General features: G+C 43.3%; 6 protein-coding genes across 6 annotated transcripts; 2 read left to right on the plus strand and 4 right to left on the minus strand.

Annotated features, from left to right (window-relative positions):
• Positions 1 to 157: 157 nt before the first annotated feature.
• EAE98_000735 (uncharacterized protein) lies at positions 158 to 2,582 on the minus strand. The gene is made up of 5 exons (XM_038948353.1): positions 1,970 to 2,582; positions 1,844 to 1,911; positions 1,544 to 1,767; positions 1,084 to 1,491; positions 158 to 1,030 (listed from the first exon to the last, which is right to left on the minus strand). The coding sequence occupies exons 1-5, from the start codon at positions 2,101 to 2,103 to the stop codon at positions 668 to 670; spliced, it is 1,197 nt and encodes a 398-aa protein (XP_038814619.1). The 5' UTR covers positions 2,104 to 2,582; the 3' UTR covers positions 158 to 667.
• A 3,080-nt stretch (positions 2,583 to 5,662) lies between these two features.
• EAE98_000736 (uncharacterized protein) lies at positions 5,663 to 7,675 on the plus strand (the record flags this gene model as incomplete). The annotated part of the gene is made up of 7 exons (XM_038948354.1): positions 5,663 to 5,673; positions 5,784 to 5,853; positions 5,924 to 6,004; positions 6,069 to 6,419; positions 6,473 to 6,898; positions 7,017 to 7,317; positions 7,374 to 7,675. The coding sequence occupies 7 exons, from the start codon at positions 5,663 to 5,665 to the stop codon at positions 7,673 to 7,675; spliced, it is 1,542 nt and encodes a 513-aa protein (XP_038814620.1).
• A 785-nt stretch (positions 7,676 to 8,460) lies between these two features.
• On the minus strand, positions 8,461 to 10,001 carry EAE98_000737 (uncharacterized protein; the record flags this gene model as incomplete). The annotated part of the gene is made up of 4 exons (XM_038948355.1): positions 8,461 to 8,818; positions 8,901 to 9,523; positions 9,574 to 9,684; positions 9,762 to 10,001. 4 exons carry the CDS (start codon positions 9,999 to 10,001, stop codon positions 8,482 to 8,484), a joined length of 1,311 nt encoding a protein of 436 aa, XP_038814621.1. The 3' UTR covers positions 8,461 to 8,481.
• Positions 10,002 to 11,349: 1,348 nt separating this feature from the next.
• Positions 11,350 to 13,497, minus strand: EAE98_000738 (uncharacterized protein; the record flags this gene model as incomplete). Its single annotated transcript, XM_038948356.1, has 4 exons — positions 11,350 to 12,280; positions 12,327 to 12,974; positions 13,157 to 13,364; positions 13,434 to 13,497. 4 exons carry the CDS (start codon positions 13,495 to 13,497, stop codon positions 11,350 to 11,352), a joined length of 1,851 nt encoding a protein of 616 aa, XP_038814622.1.
• Positions 13,498 to 14,735: 1,238 nt separating this feature from the next.
• Positions 14,736 to 16,568, plus strand: EAE98_000739 (uncharacterized protein; the record flags this gene model as incomplete). Its single annotated transcript, XM_038948357.1, has 1 exon — positions 14,736 to 16,568. The coding sequence occupies one exon, from the start codon at positions 14,736 to 14,738 to the stop codon at positions 16,566 to 16,568; it is 1,833 nt and encodes a 610-aa protein (XP_038814623.1).
• Positions 16,569 to 21,536: 4,968 nt separating this feature from the next.
• On the minus strand, positions 21,537 to 23,137 carry EAE98_000740 (uncharacterized protein; the record flags this gene model as incomplete). The annotated part of the gene is made up of 2 exons (XM_038948358.1): positions 21,537 to 22,057; positions 22,108 to 23,137. The coding sequence occupies 2 exons, from the start codon at positions 23,135 to 23,137 to the stop codon at positions 21,537 to 21,539; spliced, it is 1,551 nt and encodes a 516-aa protein (XP_038814624.1).
• Positions 23,138 to 24,591: the final 1,454 nt, after the last annotated feature.

Genomic DNA, 24,591 nt, shown 5'->3' on the forward strand with positions numbered 1-24,591 from the left:
CACACATACATACACACACATAACAATATAATAAAAATAATCCCGCCTACCTAGTACCTACTACCTACTACCTACTAATCATCACAATCCCAACTCCTCACTCAAACCCCCAACTTCAACAATCAAGCAGGTAAATTCACAATTCATATAGTCTAAATATATATGTATATAACTTTAATTCTATAGTGATCTTCTAACATATTTGCTATTCACACATTGCTATTCACACAATCAACCTAGAAAATCATACACCGTCCCCATTTTATACATGAATGCATGCATATCCGTGCATTCCCCAAACCAGACCATTCATTCGTCTATTAACGATACTATCTTTCATGTCAAACATGATATTGTAAAACATCATGCCCGCTTCTGTAAAAAGAATTATCAAGAAGAAAATTCGTATCAAGTATCGCAAAGAAAATAATAACGCTAGTGCCAGACCGAGCTAACTAAGCTACTTGTATAATGGCATAAGAGCACAATATGCAGGGGCGTCTAGTATGTACTTTTGAAAGACATCTCATGGTTCAATTGATCCAACCCATTGAACCACATCATATGGTATATGGTTTACAATAGAATGATATACCCCAAACTTTTCTTATCCATTACCGAAGCGAAAAGAAATATGCTTCGGCAAGGTGTTTAACAAAGAAACACTTTACGAGCTTCCAACGGCGTTTTTAGCGGCATTAATATATTCGCTTGCGTGGATATCGTATGAGGGTGCAAATCCACCGAGGAGAGTGAAAATGGTGGTAATAATAAGACCAAAGACGATAACTTTGCGGAGAACTGGTCGACGGGAACCGAGATCTGCCCATTGGCGTCCACCTTCTGCAAGATAACCCTTGATCTTTTCAGCGCCAAGCTTGAACCAAACCATTCCACCGAGAGCAATAGTATATCCGAAGCATTGGAGTGGGGTAATGAAAGTTCCCCAGATGATGACGGAAAGACAGACGAGGAGAATATCTTTCAAAACACCGCAGAGAGTGAAGATGAGAACGGACGTTTTGCCAATCTACATATCATGTTAGTAATGAGTTTTGTCTTTACCAAATGTGATTTTCTTACCAAGAATACAACGGAAACGTTCAACATGAATGCGCACATCGCATTGGCCAAAAGAGTCCAGAATCCAACATTGTAGAAATCGCCCATGGTCATGGTTGGAATTTCCCAGAAAAGTGCGACGCAGAAGTTCATGATGGCACAAACTGGAGCGAAATAGTAAAGGGATACCAATGGGTCCATCTTGAACTCGGCAGAGCTGAGAAGTCTTTGAACCATGACAATTCGAATAGCCTCAAAGATGATACCTCCAATTTGGAAAAGAACACCAATGACCACAAAGTCAATTTCTCCAATGGATGCGATGACGACACCGATAACAATGAAGGAGACGTTGAAGAGCGTTTTCATGTTAGGTTCGGCAACTCCCAGAGCCCAACTGGTGAGCAAGACTGCGACAGGAGTAGTAGCCTACAATCGAGCGTTAGCACATTGACATTCCATCTCTAGCTATTCAACATACCTTGAGCATTTGAATGAAAGAAACACTGAGATAGAGATATGTCAAGTTTCCGCAAATCAAACTCAAACTGAAGAAGATTCCAATAGGCACGATAGCTCTCAAGTATACACGACCCGTCATCTTAACCGTCTTTCGTCCATCGAGAAGTTTGGTCGTTCGTGCGAGAATTTGCGTCATCAAAGTCGCGAATCCAAGATGCCATGATGTGAGGAAGATTGGGAAATCTGCAGAACTGTTAATTCATGGTCGCGAGTAAAAATGGTGCCATCGCAGGAAGCGACCCAGCTGGAAAAAACGTACGAAATCCGACGGTCGATAAGATCCATTTGTTGAAGAGAATAACACTGGAACTGAAGAAAATCCATGTCCTTTCGAGAAGACGTCAGCGAATTGTTTGCTTTGATTGATGATGAGATTGTCACTTACATAACATAAAATGCTGGGTGTACAGCAGCCTTTGGAGGTTCTGATTTCTCGGCGGCAGGATTAACTGTAGGAAGGACGGGAGAATCTGCCGACCTGGAGATCTCTCCGGAAACTCGAACCTTTTCTTCAGTCATGATTGCGAGATGTGTTGTTGAAGAATTGGGGCAATGATACTTCAAATGTGTTGGAGATGTTTAATGTGAAAGATCACAATCTAGATGTAAGGGCAGTAATGAGGGTTGGACGCGTTTTCCTGTGTGCCAAGCACTAGATAACGATCGGAAAGGTTAGAATTCCCAATGGAGAACGATTATCGAGTTTTTTTGCGCTATGAGGCGAAATTGAAAGATTGGAAGGATTGGAACTTGGTATTGTTTTACCAAAGAATAAAATAATGAAGAAGAGGTGAAGAAGTAAATTGAGAGGAGAAAAGATTGAAATGACAAGAGAAGAAAGGACTGAAGTGAGTGAGAGAAGTTGGTCCTTATGTCCTTATGTCCTTATGTCCTTGGGTCGTTGTGAATGGATCGGATCTACTGGGGACTCAATAATATAAATACCTCTTTGATTTGAGGCCAAGTTCTCGACGTGATTTCAATGTTACCTCCTAGGTAGGCTCAAGGTTACAGGTACAGATCTCTAGATGGCAGTACTAGGTAATAAGAGGTACATCGTGCATATACCTACCTAATACCTCCTCACTCTAGTTGGAGTCCTCTGTTAATATGGATACTGGGTAGTAACTTAGTAAGGTTCAAAGTGGATATTCATCTACCCGGCTAGAAGACCTCTGGGCCCAGATTAAATTATACATCATACGTAACTCTCTGTCAAGCATCAAGAATGTCAATATGTAATCAAATATATTATCGTACTATCATTGTCATTATCATTATCATTATCATTATCCCTCATGTCCTGGGTCGCTTACCAAGCTAGATAGGTCACGTCTAGTGTGGTTAACCGGAAAAGTATATTTCATTATCATCTCCATCTCCATCTTCATTTCTATTTCTGCACATTCCTAGGTAGATACCACAAATTCATCTCCTCCTTCATTCGTTTTCAAGTTATTTATACATTCGAAGCTTAATTCGAAGCCATCCTCTTCTCGAAGGTTTCAAAGAAGCGAATGGAAAAGCTTTAATCCTTATTTAGATGAAAATGAACATTGTCTAACAGCATTGGGGATAATGAATCTTGTCGTCTATTAGGGAGGTCCCGACAACAAGTCCTACCTACCCGGTATACATCCAGGTAGTCCAGATCGATTTGAGCATACCAATCAAGTCTCTAAACAGAGTAGGTACCGGTATGTATTGGATAGCTGTGGCTTGAGCTTACCAATTAGAGTACGCCGTCCGAAAAAAAAAGGGCCGGTAAACGCGCAATCACTTTTGATCTTCCCCCCTTTTTTTGATTTGAAGGCAATGGCAGGGTTATGACAATGAATGCTATGTATTTGTTAATTATGTATTGGAGTGCAATCCAAAGAATTAGAACGACCATAACTCAATTCGACTAATATTGCATACATACCACGATCAAGTTCAATATCCCGCTACTCTTCATCAAATCATCGTCTGGAATGTTTGAATCGTCCCAGCTAAAGAAAGGGAATTTCTATTTTCATCACAGTTACACAGCCCTCCTTCTGATCATCGAACATGCGATGACTTGTTAGAGATATTGAAACTTTTGGCAGTAGATCTACAACCTCTTGACTCTAAAATGTCCTCAATCTCAGATTCTCAGCCTCGTCATTTAGAAAAGGTGATACCCATACCTTATGTGTCCGTCCCTAAGCCGTTTGTTATGAATCTCTAGCGCCACCCCCTGAATAAAATCTGTTTGCTTTCCTTCCCCTTGTTCGTCTGCGAAGATCAAAAAGTTACACCAAGAGATCTGTCAATGGCATCATCATCATTGGCCTTCTTGGCCCCCTTGTTCCCTCACGATATACTCAAATCTAAATCTAATTAATTGGTCCCATATTGACGTTCTCCAGAGGGGTAACAAAAGGGACCAAAGCTCAGTGTTGTAAATTGGCTACTCCCGTGCTACTGTATGATAATTTGATTGATTTACTTGAGAGATTAGTCGACGGTGCTGATCCGTTTCATGTATTTTTCTGTCAACGTCAATCCTGGTGTCGGCCACTGGATGGCCAGATAAATGTGGACTTTCGCGGATAGTCACCGCAAAAAGGTCGGTCTAGCATATACATCGAACTAACTTTTTCCAAAGTTGTGGAGAAGTTCAACTCGTGAGCTTGTCTCAGAGATGAGATCCGGAAACCCTAATAGACATGCTGATACGATTATTGAGGATATTCCCAGTAATCTCATCCTCGCCTGAAGTTTACTTGCAACCGATTTTCATTTGTATAAGACTTCACACCTTTTTATATCACTCATGATGTTTGGAGATCGGCGGATTATCCATGTTGATATTCATTTGATGAAAGTCTGACTCGAATGCTCTGCCAGAAGATTGCAGTTTATAGAAATGTAGAGGGAACCAAGCTCCCAGGTGATTACAGGAATTTCTCATCACAACGCCGGTAACATGCATGATGCTTCCCGAGGGGTTCTTGCATTGCGGTAAATAAACGGTGAACGGTGAGGGCGCACAACAGACGGGAACCAAGTTGGAGGATAGTTTCTTGTCGATCAAGGAAAGGAACGGGTGCGTACAGTAGGTGTTCAGTAGACTTGGTAAATATGTGTGGTTTGTGAGCGCTCGATGTTGCGATACTCGGCCAAGACGTCCCCAAAGGTTGTGGAGAAGGAGATGATCCATCGTGAAATCAACAACATCCAAATCATAAGATGATCCCATTGACAACCTGCAAGTAGATTAAAGTCTCCCACAATCGTCGGCTCAAAGAAAATACGTATTCCACAGTTTTGCATTCGAAGGAATCTAGGATGATCCAGCTGTTTTGGGGGATTTCTTTTCTATAAGGTTACAATTAAAGTTATTAAAGACACACACATCACTTGTAAGTGAGGGAGAGGCATGAAATACTACCGTTTTCGACGTTTGATACGTTCTCTTCCGATGTTGTAGTCTCATACGTAGATGAAGTTTTATATTCTTTTAATATCCTGTCCCAAGGTTCGAGAATCAACCTTTCAAGGGTGATGCCGAGACCAAGCCAATAGATAAGCTTTTCATGATCCATGCTTCAGATTCCATTTCATTCTTATCCAAATTTGGTTGTAGCGTTTGCCATCATTATCCGTTCCGTCTACCGGTCCAGAAGCGATGTTGTTCAATGTTCACAGATGAGAGAGGACGGGAACATCAACCACCCTCCCTCGAGCCACCCTAGTTCAAATAGGTAATTAATTTGAGTTAAGAGAGTGGTGAGTCGAATTTAATCCTCTTCGAGACTTCGACCCTTTCATCCTTGCTCAAGGTACGTGGGCTATTTCACCCTCATTTTAACAACCCACCGAGATTCTTCAATTGGTGTTCCATAATTTTCCCAGGTGCTGTCATTTCATACATACCAGTTGGCAGAACGAGTATAAGGGAAAAGATCCATTACCATCCATACATCTAGCCACCTTTACTTTCCTCTTCTAATACCTTATTAAGACCTCTCGTCCGCCTCTCTCTGTTCAAGAATTCTCTCCAATTTATATCCAATCATACCCTTCAGACGATACTCTATAGACTTACAAAATGGCCGATATGTATGTATACCCTTCTCACTACCTCGACCTTTGCCCCCTCATCCACCACACCATCATTTGCGCAATGAAATCTCCATTCGTGGCATCCTCAAGCTAATTGGTACGTGTAGCAACGTGGATGTTCTTGTTATTGGAGCTGGACCAACTGGTCTTGGAGCTGCAAAGCGTTTGAATCAACTTGTGAGTGTCTTTCTACCCAGCGATACACACCGCCAACGTGGAAAAACCTTTTTACTGACCACAATCGCAGAATACTGCATCATGGATGATCATTGATTCGAATGAAACTCCTGGTGGACTTGCTTCTACAGATACCACTCCTGAGGGCTTCGTAAGTTATCTCAACATTCAATGACAAATGTGGCAAATGCAATTTTCTAACTTCCAATTTACAGCTCTACGATGTTGGCGGACACGTTATTTTCTCACATTATAAATACTTTGACGACTGCATTGATGAGGCTTTGCCAAAAGAAGATGATTGGTACACACACGAGCGTGTCTCTTATGTCCGCTGCAAGAACCTCTGGGTTCCTTACCCATTCCAAAACAACATTTCCGTTCTGCCAAAGGAGGAACAAGTCAAGTGTGTTGATGGCATGGTTGATGCCGCATTAGCAGCTCGCACTGCTACCACCAAACCCAAGGATTTCGATGAGTGGATCGTTAGAAATATGGGTGAGGGAATCGCAAACTTGTTCATGAGACCATACAATTACAAGGTCTGGGCAGTTCCAACCACTGATGTTTGTATTCCCCTTTCACTCTGTTGCACGAAATCATGCTAATAATACAAAAGATGCAATGTGCATGGCTCGGTGAGCGTGTCGCAGCTCCAGATGTGAAGACTGTCGTCAAGAACGTTATTCTCAATAAGACTGCTGGAAACTGGGGTCCTAACGCCACTTTCCGCTTCCCTGCCCGCGATGGTACCGGTGGTATTTGGATCGCAGTCGCAAAGACTTTGCCAAAGGAGAAGACCTTGTTTGGAAAGGAAGGAGAGGTTAAGAAAGTCAACGCTGATGCACACACTGTCACTCTATCCAGTGGCAAAACCATTGGCTACAAGAAGTTGATTACCACCATGGCTGTTGATCAACTTGTCGAGCAAATGGAAGACAAGGCACTCATTACTTTGAGCAAGGATCTGTTCTACTCAACAACCCACGTTGTTGGTGTTGGAATTAGAGGAGAGCGACCAGCAAACATTGGAGACAAATGCTGGGTAAGTTCCTTTTCCACTTTTTTGTCTCGACATTATTTTCTGCCAAAGCGGTGACCCCTCAAATTTCTTGGCTTAATTCCGAGTATCACCCGTTTTCACGTGCTGACATTTTCCATAGCTCTACTTCCCAGAAGACGACTGCCCATTCTACAGAGCAACCATCTTCTCAAATTACTCCCCATACAACCAACCTGAGAAATCCGTTAAGCTTCCTACCTTATACCACGCAGATGGCAGCAAACCAAAGTCTTCTGAGGCTCAAGAGGGTCCTTACTGGTCCATCATGTTGGAAATCTCCCAATCTACCAAGAAGGCAGTCGATGTTGAGAACATCCTTAGAGATTCCATTCAAGGTCTGATTAACACTGAGATGATAAAATCTACCGATGAGATTGTTTCCACTTATCACAGAGCTTTCGGTAAGCATCTTTCCCGACTTTATCTACACATCAACATAGACTAATCTTTACTACAGACCACGGCTACCCAACCCCATCCCTCGAGAGAGAAGGTGTCTTGACTCAACTCTTGCCAAAACTTCAAGAGAAAGATATCTATTCCAGAGGACGTTTCGGTTCATGGAGATACGAAGTTGGAAACCAAGATCACTCGTTCATGTTGGGTGTTGAGGCAGCTGATCACATTGTGAACGGAGCTGTTGAGCTTACTCTCAACTACCCAGATTTCGTTAACGGTAGAAAGAACACTGAGAGAAGACTCGTTGAAGGAGCTCAGGCTTTCCAAAACAAAGATTTACCTACACGTCTCGCCAACTAGATGTACGTTCAGAAGTTTGGAAGAAGGATAGAGGAGTCGAGAGACCGGGAAGAGTCTACTAAAAATTACTGTATACCTCTTACCCTTATTAAAGTTTGAGAGGATGCATTTTTATGCACCTAGATTTGTCTAAAATCTGCTGGCTGGTGTTTGCTTATTGCGACTTAGATACACACATATGCGATTTGTACTCGTATACTAGTTCTGTTATTGAAAAATAGATAGCGAGAGTTTTATTTTGAAGAGCTTGTTTTTTTGCTAGCTACTTTTTAGAAATAGATTCTAAATAGAAAGAATTTATATTTTATGATTTTAGCCTTCTTGATGCTTTGGTTATTGTGTTCGAAGAACTAGTCTTTCTTGTGATTGTTATGAGTTGATCTCATCGCATACCCCTCCCCTCAGATTGCAGGCGAATGTACTCGAACTGAATTGTATGGATTGGGCACCTAGTATATATACAAACTTTTACGTGGGTTAAGAATAAAGTATATAAATAGAGTGTAGATAGATAGATAGTATGCTACGGGATATAAACCAATGCGAGTTGATCCATCCATCCAAAAAACCCTAATAGGTAGATAAACAGAGAAAAGAAATGAACAGAGTAAACCACCGGAGAACATATCGAATGAACTACAAATAAATATAACCACATCTAATGTGAAGAGAAAACCCATCCACCAATACAATCGATTCCTCCCACGCTATGCTCAATCAAATCGTCCCTCCCCATGCCATGCCATCCCATTTCGTCATCCCAATTGTCAATCCCCACTAACCACTCCACACCCCACTCCACCCCCTCAAATTGTCGGCCCCGACCCCGGAAACGAAGAAAACTGAAACTTCGACTGATCCGGATCCATCAATTGCGGACAGCCTCCAATGGAGCCCAAGATGCCCTCGGTAGTGGACGACAAGATACCCAGCGGCTCGGTGATATCGCTAAAGACGTTTTTCAGAAAATCCGGCGCGGTCAATTGGGCGTTTTGGAGGAGGAAACAGGCGAGATTGTTGCCTTCGAAGAGGGATTCGAGGTTGTACACGCCGCCGGTGAGATCGGAGAAATCGACGCCGGTGAAGGAGTTGACGGTGCCGGTGTTGCCGCCGACGGTGAGGGTGTTGGGGTATTCGGATGCGCTTTTGGGGGGAGGGGGTTAGTTGTGTTGGTTTGTTAGGGGGGAGGAAAGAGAGGGAAGAGAGGGGATGGGATGGGACATACAAATATAATATATCTTCTGTTAAGCTTAAAATACCATATTCGTCACCAATAGCTCGTCGTCCCCAACCAGGTGGGATACGTTCCCATCCATCTTTCTTTTCGAAATATCCAGTCTCTCCAGTGACGCCAAAGAAACTCTTCAGGTTGAATTGGTCTAATATCCCCTCGGGGTGCGCCGCAGTATGATTCGCCATAAATCTATAAATAAAACTCTGCGCCGCATTACTGACCGCCATGCCCACAAACGGACCATAAAAGAAATACGGATTCGTGCGAACGCTTCTCTCGAAAGTGATTTGGCGGAGCTGCGACATGACCCCAATATCGTAATTGGCAGTTTCTTTATCTGGTTGCAGATCAAATAGTTCTTGAAAGTAAGGCATTTGAAGGACCCAGGCGTTGCCGTAGACAAAAAGGTCGCCGCGAGTGGGTGAAGTATCGCCTTCATACTTATTGTGCGAGCCGATTAACCCTTGAGGGGCACCAAGTAGACCAAAGAGGTTGTCGAGAATATTTTGTCCTTGAGTGGGGCTTGCACCAATGCTCCAACCTGGATTAAGAGAGAGAGGATTGCCGTCCATGACAAGGCCGTAGACAGTGAGGAATATAGCCAAATCTGCTCCCTTCGAAAATCTTAGTATCGATCTGCAGTTCTCGAAAGTGTAATCCTTACCATTCCAAATACTCTTTCGTTGGCATCAATTATTTGAGAAATGGTAGCAAATCCATTGTGAGGTATAAAGCCATGGTTCGCTAACGCGTTCAAGCCTGGGCAAGGACCTCGCTAATGGAAGCATTAGAATCGATACTGTTGACTCACTATAGCACAAAAAATGCGGAGGTCTGAAGGATTGAACCCACCATATCTTTGGGGCCGGGGGGCACAAATGCATGCTCCCCGGATACATTTATAATTTGAGCAGCAGCGTTAAACCCAGGTGAGCTGCGTTTTGCACGTCTTTCTTCATATGCAGCTTTGGCTAACGAAGCGATTTTGGAGTTCATAGCAGTTGCCTCGAAAGCTTTAGCGGGGAATGCGAGTATTTGTATGGGTAGTACAGATAAAGCAATGAACGCTAGGAATGTGATGTTAGATACCATTTTGTATGTATAAGAAGGTGTACAAATGATTTTTCAAGGCAAGAGAGGGTTATGTTTGATGGTAGAGAATGGGGGAGAGGAAGGGAGATCTTATACTGCCGCAATCACTTCAATTGAAGACAGTAAAAGTTACATAAATTGCTATTATCTACTCGCTACAGCCTTCACAATCGAAATTTACGGATAAATCGACATGTGGAAACCTACTTGCGTCACCCAATCAGCCAAATGAATAGTTTGTCACCCCAGAGTATAGGTTTGATAGAGATACTTCTCGCCATTACGTTACATCAACGTCGGGCCAGCCTTATCCTTCGCTGGGGCCGATAGAATCGGAAAGATAACTATCCGCTTGAGAAAACATTGTACCAAAGCTCTAGCTATATCGATGATTCGCGATAATGACCTCATAGTCAAAATTGATGACACACCAAACCTCCATCAGTACAGGGGGGATGCATGAAGTAAGAAGACGACGAGCAAAAGTGTACGGATATCGATGTAGTGTTCGAAATATTTGGGAAACCCATAACAATGAAAATAAGTAGTAACGTGATGATGTTACACCTGAAGCTTGCATCGAGCTATGGCGCAAGCCTCTCCTGTCCATGACGAGTGAAAGATAACATACTTGTTTCACCCGAATAACATCACGTAACACAGAAAATGGTGGTAGACCGTCGGTAGACGGAATACAATCGTCGTGACACTTTTCTAACGTTGTCTTGCCGGGGTATTGGAACGTGCAATGGGCCAATATTTCAATGTCTCTCGTTTGTATTCCCATCTAATACTCCATTTCCGAAGAATCATTCACTTCTAGTGCAAAAGGAGATCTCGATGATTTCGGGTTGTATGTATCCGAGTGTTAGTGTTTGATTAATTTGTCCGTCTGCTGTTTATTTGAAATAGGAATTTATGTTGTTAACCCAACAAGCACGATTTGATCACGGCTGTGACGATGGCATTTTCGCCCTCGACATAAACTGTTCTCGTGCCATCGAATCTTGACGTAACCTATATTCGTGCAATCCACCCTTTCGATGCCCAGCCTCAAGGCCCAGATGATCAAATATGTCGAATCGTCCCTTGCGGCCGTCCTTTGCGGCCGGAAGATCGAAGTCAATCTTTCTTGAAGTAGCCCCAGAAAAATTCAGCTTACACTCAAAATTGGTGATGATTCGTCGGTTCCGCATAATTTTCCGTTACTTTCCGACGCAAGTATTGTTTTTGCTACCGTAGAAAGGGCAATGTAATGATAGAACCGCTGCTATCGATACATCGAAGGTTTGGTAAGGAATTCCAACGATGGGTCTGCTCGCGCAAGTAGTGAGCGTATCCTTGAGGATCACTTAGGAGCCTGCAGCATGAATGTCTCGCTTCCCCTGCTTCCTATGTTACCAGATTGAATCGTTGATGACGCAATGCCATTGATTGGATTGTTATCTGTCTGTCCGTGGATCTCTTTCTCTACCCTGTGCACCACATCATCATCAGATTTAAGTTCGCCCACGATACTTCCCCTCCACTGCGGTTCGCGTATATGTGGCACCAAGTTTGCATTCGATTCAATCGCATCAGGAACGGTATTGATGGATAGTACTTTCGTCAAATTATGAGAAAATCTCTGGATTTCCGGCTTTTCGGTCACTTTGGCGAGCAGAAGAGCTGCATATTGACGTTGAGAGTTCGGTGTCTGACTCAATGTCCTCACGAATACATCAAATGGGTCTTGACAAATGCCATATATTTCGTGTGGAATTTGTGATCCATAAGCTTGCATAACGTCTACCATAGAGTTACCAATCTCGAAAATCTTCTCGAAAATACCCATTCCATGGACTTCTATACTTGCGATGGGTACTGAGGATATGACACTCAGGAGAGAGTGAGCGATGCTTAGAGGATATCGAAAAGTCATGCTTTCATCGACGGCAGTGGAAGAGAGCAAGCCTTGACGCATCGAAGATTGCCAAACAATCAAGCGAAGCCATTGCTGGGTAACGAGAATATCAGCTTTCTGTATGGTAGCAAGGGACAAGTGAGAAGGGTGAGGAAGATTTAATTGTTGTTGAAGCGCTGTGTACGTAAGAGTCGAAACTGGCGCATCAGAGGCTTCGTTCCAAGAGTCTACAAAGCTAGAGTCTAGCAGATGGTAAGATTGTACTAGGTGCATAAACCCAGAATGAATTTCCGGGCTTTCATAATCATGTAGAGTTGAGGGCAGAGCCGGTGTCTTCGAAAGGGTGAGAGGCTTGTGACGTAGAATCGCAAAAGACCTAAGGCCGTTTTAGAACCTCACATCTTTAGATGGAGTGGACTTACCTTTCTGTAACATATAGAATCCAAAATGTTCGTCTACGGCACAGTTCTTCAGCAGGTTGAAGACCGGAATATTTATGCTCTTCATGCAACCCTATATCTTGAGCCATTGTCATTGCTTCTCTCAAATAGTACCAAGATTTCCTGGACTGATTCAACTCGAAAAATGCAGTCGATACGAAATATGAAGATATAACAGCAGACAACGATTTATCTTCGATGAAGTCATAAGCCCGTCGAATCATTATACACTCGTCAAGGAAGAATCTTCCAGCAGTTTCCCACGAAGGGGGTCCTGGAGCTAGTATGCTTTTACCCGACATATGAGTTGAAGTGATGGCACATAACGAGTAAAGAAGGTTTTTCTCGTGCATTTCCAATGGCCGATTTATTGAGGCTCGTAGAGTGGGCATATGCACTAGAGGCATAATTGGGTAAATATGCTCAAGAAAAAGATCAAGGCATGTCGGGATTAGATACATGTAGCTCACAGATGTGGGCCTAAATTGATCGGTCGTAAATATACTGTTTGGCTCATCACTGGAAATGGTCGAGATATCCGACATGATTGGATGCCGTGCAGATCTTCCCACATATGTTTGAGCGGCGGAAGAGCTAGCAGTATCCGAAACCCAACGATCTATATCCACTCTATAACACATATCAGCTGGTGGACAATCGCTAATGGGATGGGATAGAGAGAGGTCACAATCCACGTGACATGGTTGAAATTTGAACATTCTCAAACATTCCCTCAACACCTTCTCGAGTTTAACAATCCTCGCCAGCCTGGGACAATAGAACTTGCTTTAGGACTACTTGAAATTACTCACGATCCTGGACCGGTACTGCTTCCACCCGAGCCCGAGTCACGGACTTCTGCAAAGTTTTTGATATCCCCGCCATCTTGAGCTCTCAATTCATTGATCACTCTACCATTTCCACGTTTGGGTCCCCTTCTCTTCGGTATGTGCTCTCTTTTGCATGCTAACGATGCATTCCCGCATTGCTTACATGGGAAATTCCCATCACATCGTATTCCTTTGATTGGTCAATGCTCGGAACTCCTTTACTGCATCAAAAACTGTGGGTATCTGCAAAAAGACTTACTTCTTCTTCGACAATGATCACAAACTTTCCTCAGTGTCGATATACTTGTACACTCTGGAGGCATTCCAACTCTTTACTTTGTATCAAAGTCGCCTTATGGTCATTGAGGGTTATTTGAGCATACAATTTGACGATAAAAGCTCAAAGTTCGGGGTTTGTAAGTTTGTCAGTCCGTTGACGTTTGTAAAAGCGGGGCAGATGAGCTAAGCCTTATATAGACTAGCATGAACTGACCACAAGAGAAGTGGGATTTGTACTACGACGACGATATTGAAAACTCAATTGTCAGAGTGTTTCATCTCACGAGACATCTTGCAAGTACTATGATGTACTTCGCCATTTGAAAAGAGGCTCCGATGCTTATGTGAGAACACGAGGTAGTGCAACATCAACGGTAATCTCCAGTCCAAAGCTTCCGGTTTGTGAAGAGACGTTCAAAGGTGCATATTTGGTGCTATAACTTCAGCAACGAAACCAATGAAAATGAATCAGCTCTCGAGATCATGGCGGTCAAAATTGGTGATTGACAAGTCTTGTTCCGCATAGGCTTAAGGCAAAGGTTGTTGAAGTGCCAGGAGAATGTAGCCAGGCACAACATGTCAAAATCTTCTATGAACGTCATTTCTTGAGCCATCCTGGTGTCCCAAGGCCATGGTTCTCGCTTCGGGAGCCATTAGCTGGCTGTACGACTTGACGACAGAATTCTGGCATGAGTGTGCATGGTGTTGGTAATGTTTTCTGGACGCGATGGACGCAAGGTAAGAGATAATACAGGTAATCCATAGAGTCAGGTGTCGCTCCTACGAGATAGCTCGAAACTAGATACGATAAATCCAATGTGAGATGACTGTAACATTAACTGACTGTTCAATGAAGGTTCGATCATACAGAATTCTTCAAGCCATGATGACGATTCAATCCAAATTTCAAATCGGCAAGTCGGCTTGTATTGAGGCGTCATGAAACACAGTCATAAGGTATCATGAATGAATCAATACCTTCATAATTCTAGTTTACCATGGGTTTGTGAGTGCAAGAATCCCTTTGAAAATTTTGCTTTTCTTAGACATTGGTACATAGATTTACTGGCGAATATCTGAACAAATTCAAATACGACCTTCCCAAGTTAATCTTTCAGACAGAAATAATAGAAGCAAATCAACGTCTGTACTGAACTATCTGTCATATTATTATCAAATCTTTATTCTTTGGCAAACAATCTGCAGCATTGCTTCTCATCATCTCCTTGATATTCTCAAAATCATCGACATCATCCCAACGTCTCCGGAAGACGTCCGAACCATGGAAAAAGCAACCACAAGCAAAGACCACACAGCCAAACCAAAGTTCAGACTATTGCATTTGAAATCTGGAACTGGAAACCAACAACTTTGTGCAACGATCCGTGTCGAGCCCATGGATAGTGCAGCCGCCAACGGTTACACCTGCTTGTCCTATGTCTGGGGTACGGAAATTTCCACAGAGCGCATCAAAGTTGATGATAGCGAAGTTTCTATCCATGCGAGCTTACTTACTTGTCTTCGGCACGTCAGAAACCCGCACCACCCGTTGGTTCTTTGGATTGATGCTCTATGCGTAGACCAAAATGATCCGGATGAGATAGCTAGTCAATTAGCAAACCTAGGAGAAATATATTCGAGATGCTCACTTGCTTACATATGGCTTGGAGCGCCACCCAATCACATTCCTACCATAGGGGATCCGTTTCAATTGATTCGACACTTTTCAGATAACAAGCACTATCATGAGTTAGCTGGGTACTACAAAGCAAACTCTGGACAGATTTGTTTTGAAGAGAACAGTGAATTCAACGATCTCTGGGATAAGTTTCTGCTAGTAGCCAATAGCACCTGGTTCACACGAGTATGGACTGTTCAAGAGGCGGTTTTGTCTCCCGATCCTGTTTTGTGCTATGGGAATTGGCGGTCGACTCTTGAAACGTTGATCTCGGCTCAAAGAAACCGCAAATGTCATACTTTCAATGAAACACAATGCTGCAAGAATAGTCTCGGGGCTTTTCCCAGATTAAAAACCTTAGCTCTCGACCAATTTTTCTTGCAGATTGAATTGATTGAGAGGTTTAGGCAAGATTGTTCGTTGCAAGATCACTCTCTCTATTGTCAGGATACGATACGGGCGTTTCCAGAATTAATACACCGCCCTTTCTATGAAATTGTTCTGACATTCTCAAATCGAGTTTGTATGGAGCCGCGGGATAGAATATTCTCGGTTCTTGCTATGGCTCAGTCGTTGATCATGAAATCGTATCGGCCCAACTACAGCGCCAGATGGATCGATTTATATACAGAAGTGTTCAAACTGATGCTGCAAGAGACTGGTAATGATTATCGATGCATGATAGGACCTGCGTTTGGTTCGGATCATTCAAACCTCCCTTCATGGGTTCCTGATTTTTCAGTTACCATACCGCTCGTGGAGGTCGAAGCCGTGATTCGAAGAATCTCATCATCCACGCTGTGTGAGGCATCTGGTAAAAAATTCGGAGTAATTCAAATTCACGGACCGGAACTCTCAATATCAGGACAGTGGGTAGACACAATTTCGACCGTAGGTTCCTTATTGCCGACTGTTAATATTCCGGCGGAGGCGCTGAAGGATATATTATTGAATTGGAAAAGTTTATGCGAAAAAATAGTAGGAATTTGTAGAGAGACTTCTGTTCGTGTGGCTCTATCCCGTGTCATATGTGCTTCGAAGATAGCTGACGGAGTGTCTCTGCATGGACGTCACCATGGATGGAGACAAATCAAGACAAACGATCTTCCTAGTGTGGAAGAATGGAGCCAATTCTTGGGCGGAGATGTGTGGAATTTGCAAGAAGAATACAGAGGGGCATTTGAGATAGCCAGCACGGGCCGTTGTTTCTACATCACGAAAAACGGAAAGATGGGCCTTTGTTACCCACAGGTAAAGGCTGGCGATCAGGTCTGGGTCTTGAAAAATTCCAACTCGCCGTTCGTATTGAGAAAAGTTGACAGTGAAAGTAGCAATGCTCAGCTGTATAGGTTTATTGGGGATTGTTATCTTGACGGAACTATAGATGAAGAGGTTGTTAGAGCGACGAAGGAAGGAAGCTGTATCACTCTAGTTTGAAAAATTCAAACATTTACTTGATCTTGAAGATGGGTAATTTCCACACCACAGATAGTGAATTGGCAAAATCTGACCAAACATACATTAGAGTTTAACTTTACTCATGCTTCATGATTCATAAACATGACTCTTCAAATATTTCTTCCAGCGGAGTCAGACACATACCAGTATTAATAACCATCTCCGTGAGGGTAATTGAACAAATGAAATCAAGCCCTCCTCCGCATTGGTATCAATCTCATCGAGAACCACACAATCCTCATCTTGAAAGGTCATTTTATCGTCTGCATGTCAGAAAAACAATTTCATATCTCAACTTGCATTCAAAGATCACAACAATTTATTCCCAAAACCAAAATCTTCACCATCTTATCGCAAAATTGTCTTTCAAACCCTCAGAATTTTCTTTGGCAATCATATCATCAAAGCAATCACCGTGTCCTCAAGCCCATCTCACTTCACCGCCAATGAGACGACGCAACAGCCTGCTACGTTCACAACATACCAGACCAGCGCAGATTCCACGAGACAGGAGAAACCATATCATTCGAAACCGAGAAAAGAAGACACGATTTTCGAATGTAAGATTCAGGGTGGACATACGCTTGAAGAGTGTATCAAGGGGCTGAAAAATGGGGCAAACATGGTCGTTCTATATAAGCCCGCCAAGCAGTAGCAGAATTAGAAGATGACTGGAGAGGTATGAAAAGGAATGGGACGCGTGAAGATGAGGTGGTGTAGATGTTGTTTATGGGTGGATGTTTGGGAGTTTCAGCAACTACACTGGGAAAAGACATCACTGCTCCTTTTCAAAAACAAGCAGGAAGAACTGTGACTGAGATATAGAATTTGCTGGAAATCAATCATCATGGCGTTGAAAGTAATATCCTGTGGTATTCAGGGCTACGTATCTTCAAAATATATGCAAACATCGTATAAATCAGTGTAAGCTTCATGCTGAGATTCAAGTGAATTATGTTTGATCTGTTTGTAAGGTGATACAGTTGATATGTTACAAAATTGAGCGGCACGGCTTATGACCGAAGACCTCTTTTGACTATGATAGACTTGTCTCTCTCGGTACTCCTTGACATTCAGCAGTTGAAAGCCGGACCGACTTCCTCGCATTCATTTAACAATCAAATTTGCAGTTGTTTTTGTCTATCCGCGAGTATTTATTTATTGCCAGAACTTGAATTGAACTTCCATTTGTCATCCGAAATAAGCACAGCACACTCGTACCATTCGCAGGTAATATACTGATCACACAACGAGATTAAGCAGAGATAGAGCCGGCCAAATTTCTTCTCGAGCCAAATTTCATATATAATACACCAAAATCGGATTCAGATTCACAGAAAAACCCCCTCTCTAGACATAATGGCATCGAAAGTGGGGTTTTCAAATGAACTCATGCCAAATGTGTCACAATTGTTCATTGCGCAAGGGAAGATCACCAGGAATTTACCTACAGAATGTTCTATCTCGTATCTACAATATACAGATCAACTTCACATCTCTCTTTCCACGCCGTCGCAAAATAATTTCTCCGCCTCTCTCATCCCAAAAAATCAAGGGACCAAAACCTAGACTCACCAGTTCGTGTTCGCGACCCACTGATTTACTTCGTTTACCTACAATGTGGAGTCGTCGTCTCGGTACTTACGACGTTTCGTAAATATGAAACGCTTACACCTCCAAATCAGATCCACTGATCTACGCACATTTAAATCTCAATGAGAATTTGAGACAATAAGGGCAAATCAGCCTTGTTTGATGACATGCTCATCTACCGGTATACGTAGGGTTTTCGGAGAGATTGAGAGACATATTTTTCTACCCTATATGTGATGACTTGGCGTAGATCTGATCTCATGGGTATCTGGAAGCTTTGTGGTACAGGGCGCGCGTCTGTGGAGAAGAAGGTTTGAGATAGAAGATTTGGGGTTCCAGAAGATTTAGAAAAGTATGTTTGATGAGCGAATGTTTCCAATCTAGTAATTCGAGGAGATCATTCGAGACTGAGGTCTTATTTCTGACACATTCGTCATTTGAACCTTCCGAATAGAATTAGACTGTTTCCGGATACAACATTTATTTTGGCAGCTGAAGACTATTTAATGTGAGCGGGAGTGAAAGGGGCCTCGCTTAATTGAGCAGGAAATCCATTCCCCACGACCTACCGTTCTTGGAGAATATCAATGCTGTAATACGATTTGACGCTTTGGAATACACGTGTTTTGCATGGTGTTTTCATGCTGCGAGCTACGATGTACAAGTCTCATGTTGTGTACATACAAAGCGGAAGTTTGGAGATTCGTGTCATTTTTCCGTCGGGAGATTGTCGCCGAAGAAAGGCACGTCGCCGTCCGGGATTGAACCTGCAGTAAGTAGTACTGGAAGTACACAAAACAGTTGATGATGAAAGGGTAACATGGGCATGTTGTCGGATCAACACCGACAAGAACTTTTAGATGTCGTAATTGCAACGTGCCTATCCTATAAATAGCTATCCCAAAATTTACGGGTAGATGTAGGTCAAATTGTACCTAGGCTTATTAGCATACCTGCAATCTGTATGATGTATGATGTATCTCAACTGCCTACCTATGGACAATGCTTTTGTGACGGGTAAGATTTGGTCGCCAAGACTTGTCTCTCGTCCCGACATGTATGCAGCTATTTTCCGTTTCGAGTGTTACCGAAAGGGCCGAAATATCTTCCCGTTCGAGAATGCATCCTCCCATTTCTACTTAAATCCACATGTAGTTGAAATCCCTTTCAAAAATCCATCACCTCATTTCAGCTCTAGATTTCCTTGGATATGTGCAATCCAGTAGCATTCGCATACACGATCAAATTTCCTTTTCCAAACCGTACCTGCAGTTATTCACAGAATGCAATCAAAAAACATATTAAACAACGATATGAATTCACCACAATTTACCGCTTTGAGATGAACCATCACTTAATTCGAAACACGATCTCCACTAGACCCCACGCACAAATCGGGTAATCTCTCACAATCTAATCTAACAAACCTTGTGCCAGACAAGGATCTGCAGCCCTGCCGAACACGTCCATTGCCCAATCTCTCGGATCATCTCCGTTCGAGAAGCGCCAGACCTAAAAGGGGGTAAAGAGCGATAAAAGCGATCTTGTTTTGATTTCGTGGTTTTTGAGGAACGCCTGGAATTGGATATAGGAAATCATTTGGGTAGCTTGTGGCTTGAACTTAGGTAAATTTCAATCTATATGCTACAAGACCTTGTACTAATTGGGATGTTTATTCCAATTAGGTTGTTTGTTATAGTGCTTTGCTTACCTTTTTAAAATTATATAAATTGAATATAACACGGCTGGTAATATGTGATGAAGAAAGAAAGTTTCCCGTCAATAGGAGCATGAGTGATAATGTACAGATCCTTGAGTAGCCATGAGGAAAAGACGAGAGATCCATGCTCTTGCGCCACCGTGGTATTCACACTGTAGCAAAACACGTTGACAGATCGACTTTGAAGCGGATTTCCTGATGAGGATATGATACATCCATGGTAACATCCCGAATGTGAACGTTCCACGATGCACGAAATTGCGGAACCCTGTTAATAAGGCTAATTCGAGCCAGGAGACCTTTGTATTTGACAGTGCAGGTCGAGACCATGGTCGAAGATTGGCAGATTGCAAGCTTGGCAAAGTTCCGTTCTTATCGTCTTACCCCTCCTCTAATCCATCGCTAGGTAAGGAGAAAGTAATGGGATGATCTGTATCGACTCTAAATCGTACGAAGCTTAATACATTAGAATATGCACTGTACCTGGCCTGTAGCCACCCCTTTTCCTTTTTCCTGTACGCATGATACCGAAGGATATCTGTACGCGCCCATTAATGTATAAACTACTGCACAACCATGTTGCTTTCCAACTATGTGAAGATTGTAATTACATACACTTTAGCTCAAGAAAGGTTAATATATAAGCCGTGCGAGCCCCTGCTTACCATTTCCGCGCTGACCACGGTTCGGTTTCCTGCGCGCTGAAACACGCATAATCATATTCGTTATTTCTCAACTGTTTAACTCCAGCCTGCCATTTAATACTTGCGGCTCTTATTAAACATGGGCATTAACGACCATTTCCTTTTCCAGGTCCAGACCAGGATGAAAGTACGCGTTTTTGGTTGAAGTGGCTGACTGAGGAAAAAGTAAGTTTTTCCTGCCTTCATTAGGCTCCATGACGCACTTGGCACGATTCTTGATGCCTGAACACTTTGGATTAGGAAACTTGGAACGAAGGATTCTTGAGAAATTGCTTATTTGAATTTGATTTCTCATCTGGGGCGATTTGCCTATGTCAAAGATATTTGACACAGTATGCAGGCTGACCCCGTAGGTCCTTTTTTGGCACCTGACTACCTATGATTGATTTCCCACGCACCTCAATCTCCCGACTCGAGACCTAAACCTTTATATATACCTGCCCAAATTGGAATATACATCCACCACAAGATTAAGAATAGAAACAAGTATGTGCATGTAATTTGAACCAGCCCTGTGAATTCCAGTGCCGGGATTGAAGAGAAATAGTGCAGCTGAGGCACAGAACAAAAAGTTTAAAGATAAAAAAAGAAGACAAGAAGGGATCAGTGATACAAGAATTGAATTCCCTGTCAACAGGCAATAAAAATGATATACAGAATGTGAGAAAATGCTCTAGAAAAGAGTTCGGTGCGCAGAAGGTAAAGTGTAAAGCAAAAGTCAAAGTTAAAAGGCGCGCAAAGTAATGGGTATCTTCTAAACAATCAATATCGAAGCGAAGAATAGAAGAGAAATTGAACATCTGTATATGGACAAAGCATATTCGATGATAGATGAATCGAAAAAGTTATAAAATCTTGTGGCTTTGGGAAAATTCGTTGGCGAAAAGTCTTTCCCTCTAAGTAAATGATCGGCAAGTCTCTGAAACGTGTTTAATTTCTTCCATCGTTTCGCTTGCCAGAACGTCGTGCCTCGTCCCCCTCTATGATCCTTTCATCGCGTCCAATCTCCGATATTCCAGAGTAGTGACGTTCTCGGTCTCGCTGAGACTGGCTTTGTTGGCTTTGGGTTTGAGAGTGCGCGCGTGGTCTAGAATCGCTTTGTTCGAGCAAAGATGACACAGTGTTCGAGCCGCCTGAATGTCTGCGTGACTCTGCAGGCCTCGAAGCTTGTTCTTGGTTCTGTGAGTGAACTGGTGAAGTTAGGCTTTGAGTACTGTAACCACTTTCAGTGTGTCTATGCCGACTCGAAGGGCGGCCGTATGAATCAGCTCCACGGGCTGAAACGTCACTTCGGTTCCTTGAATGCCCACGGCGTCTGCTTGATGGCGTACCCGACACCGAAGATCCTGTCTGTGAGAACGAAGGGGAAGTATACTGTGACAGTGATGTTGGATGCGGGGCTGGTTGTTGCGGCCCTGTCGCTTTTCGTTTCTTTGGTGAAGAAACATGGTCTAGTCAAAAAATTAATACAATGAATTAAAGAAGATTTATGAAAGCTTGCCTGAGGGTGCCGGAGGCTGATGGGTGCTGCTCGTACCTGCTTGTGATGTGGGTGGTTGCCAATGATGAAAGTAAATTGAGGGCGAAGATTGAGGCTCTTGTTGCTGCTGAGCGCTTTGCGATTGTGCTAATGGATGACCAGATTGTCCTGGTAATATTTGCATGTTAGAAGCTGCTGGAGGTGGCTGGATGAGCATTTCTCCTGTATTTAATCTTGGGAGTTGAGAATTTGCAGTCGCTCTAGCTAGGGATCCTGCAGTCTGCCTAGATCTTGAAGCTGGGGACATTTGATAATTGGGAAGAAATCCTGGGCCCGTAGGTCCTATAGGTGTTGAGGGTAAAGTGACAGGCACTGGATGTTGACTTCCAAATACCGGCCGAGAGTCTCCACGCTGCAATTGTTCTGGTGAAGTATGCTGACTTTGCCCAGGCACTAGTTGCTGTTGGACTTGATGCTGTTGCAGTTGATGTGCTTGAGCCATGTAGTGTTGGGCCCATTCTAAGCTAGCGTTAGGTAAATTTCCACCACCCATTCCGGCAAACACCATGGGAATCATATACGGAGGAATTCCTCCCGTCAGGGACGTTCGGAGCATGTCTTGCTCGATTTTTCTTTGCTCCAACCTCAGTGATTCTTGCCTCGTTTTCTCTTCTTCTTGCTTCCGTTTATCCTCTTCGGCCTTTGCTTGAAGCCAATTCCTCATTGACTCTTCAGCGCCTTGCCATTGTTGAGGTGGAGCTGGTAACTGTAAAGGGCCCGTTGGCTGATTTAATGCCTGGACTGCTTGCTGCGGGGGTTGTGGTGGTTGTGGCAGTGTCATAGGGGGTAATCCACGATGAGGAGTGGACATGTTTGTTGATTTTGTAAGTGCTAAAGAAGGAAGAGATTGTGATGGTGTTGGTAAAGAGACTGAAGAGCTAGTAGTTGTCACCGCCGGGGGGAAACGAGAGCTAGATGGTGGTGTTGGTGGAGAATAGTCATGAAAAGACTTGTAGCCGTGATGGACTGGCTGTTTAATCGTGAGTAACATGTCGGGAAGTAGGCATTCACTGAAGCCAAAAGAAGGGAATAAAAATGTGTGTGAAAGAAAAAGCACCTTTAAAGTGATAACGGCGAGGTGCAAATAGGCAGATGCTGGCAAATGGACCAGTCGAACTTTTATGTAGAACCAGAATCACCCCCCACACTTCTCACCCATAATTGTCAACTCGTACGTTGTAATTGAATGTCTAGGTTCAGCCGTGAGTATCAAGTACTCCAGGTGAATCCGGGATTCGGGATGCTAGTAATCTGTGGGACTGTGGAGCTTGATCTGGGTTCGCGAATCACAGGGCTACGAGTATTGACTCTAGATCTGGAAATTGACAGAAAGGTTCTTTGACTGCAGGGACGATCGTCAGGGAAAAAGTTGGTGTGTACACAAAAGTCGCGTGCTTGTCAAAAAGAAGTACAAGATCGACTGGTTGTGAGCCAGAAGAACGGAGCGGAGAGGCAAGCGTTGAAGAATGATCCCACTAAACGCTCGGTACGGATAGTGATAACAACCTTGGAATAGGCAAGTGAAATTGCCGTTGAGCTCGAGATTGTTTGTATAGTGCGGAATAAAAAATACGCAGGGGTAGGTCGAGGTCCGATATTACAAACAACGAGGATGGTGGGGCAAGTGGAAACCTCGCTTTTCGAGTTTACTGTTTTGACTTTCCATGTCTGTAAAGGGTAATAAGAAGGCTTTAAAATGTACTAAATGAACAAGATCCCGATCTTTTTTATGATGTGGATGGAATGACGCCTTGTCCGAAATGGCAGTGGCAGACCATAGAGATGTGCGTGTGAGAGGAAGGTGCTTGTGTTGCTGGTTCACCAAGGCATCTTGGAATACAAAGTGTAATGTGCCAATGGTCGAATACCAGCTAGGTTCTGGATCCCGAGGCCTGGGGCTGAGATTGGGGTGGAGACGAAGTAGCGGAGTATCTTTGTGAACTGGGGAGGTTGTCCATAGGGCCACAGAAGAAGCAGTCGAATGCATCAATGGAAGCTTATGCCTGCCAAGGCTAGGGTCTTGAATGGTCAGAGCCCATTTCGGGTGCTCGAGGGAATGTGTTCCTGATGAGGGAATTGAGTAATCACAGCATTATCGATATATGTAAGCTAAAAGTTGGTAAGGAGGAAATTTCCTCGCATTTTAGAGTGATCACCCACTCACCCAATGCGGTATGCGTATGACTAGGCTGCGTGTTCGCTGGTTGAAGGAGGGGCTATCCAAAGCGCGATCACCTACCTCAAGGTTCGCAGGGATAAAGGGTTGTGGGAGGTGGGAGGTGCATGGCCTGTCATCCATTTGGAGTGCGCGATCATATCCAGGATGAAGGTTCTTCACATCACTGGCATTTCAAAACGTAGTTGGTTGGTCTAAATCTTTTAGTGCCCATATGTCAGGTCGCCCCATACTCGATACAATTGCGAGACTGACTTAGCTCCCACATC

Source organism: Botrytis deweyae (assembly GCF_014898535.1).
Source record: "Botrytis deweyae strain B1 chromosome Unknown BDEW_002, whole genome shotgun sequence".
NCBI classification, from domain to species: domain Eukaryota; kingdom Fungi; phylum Ascomycota; class Leotiomycetes; order Helotiales; family Sclerotiniaceae; genus Botrytis; species Botrytis deweyae.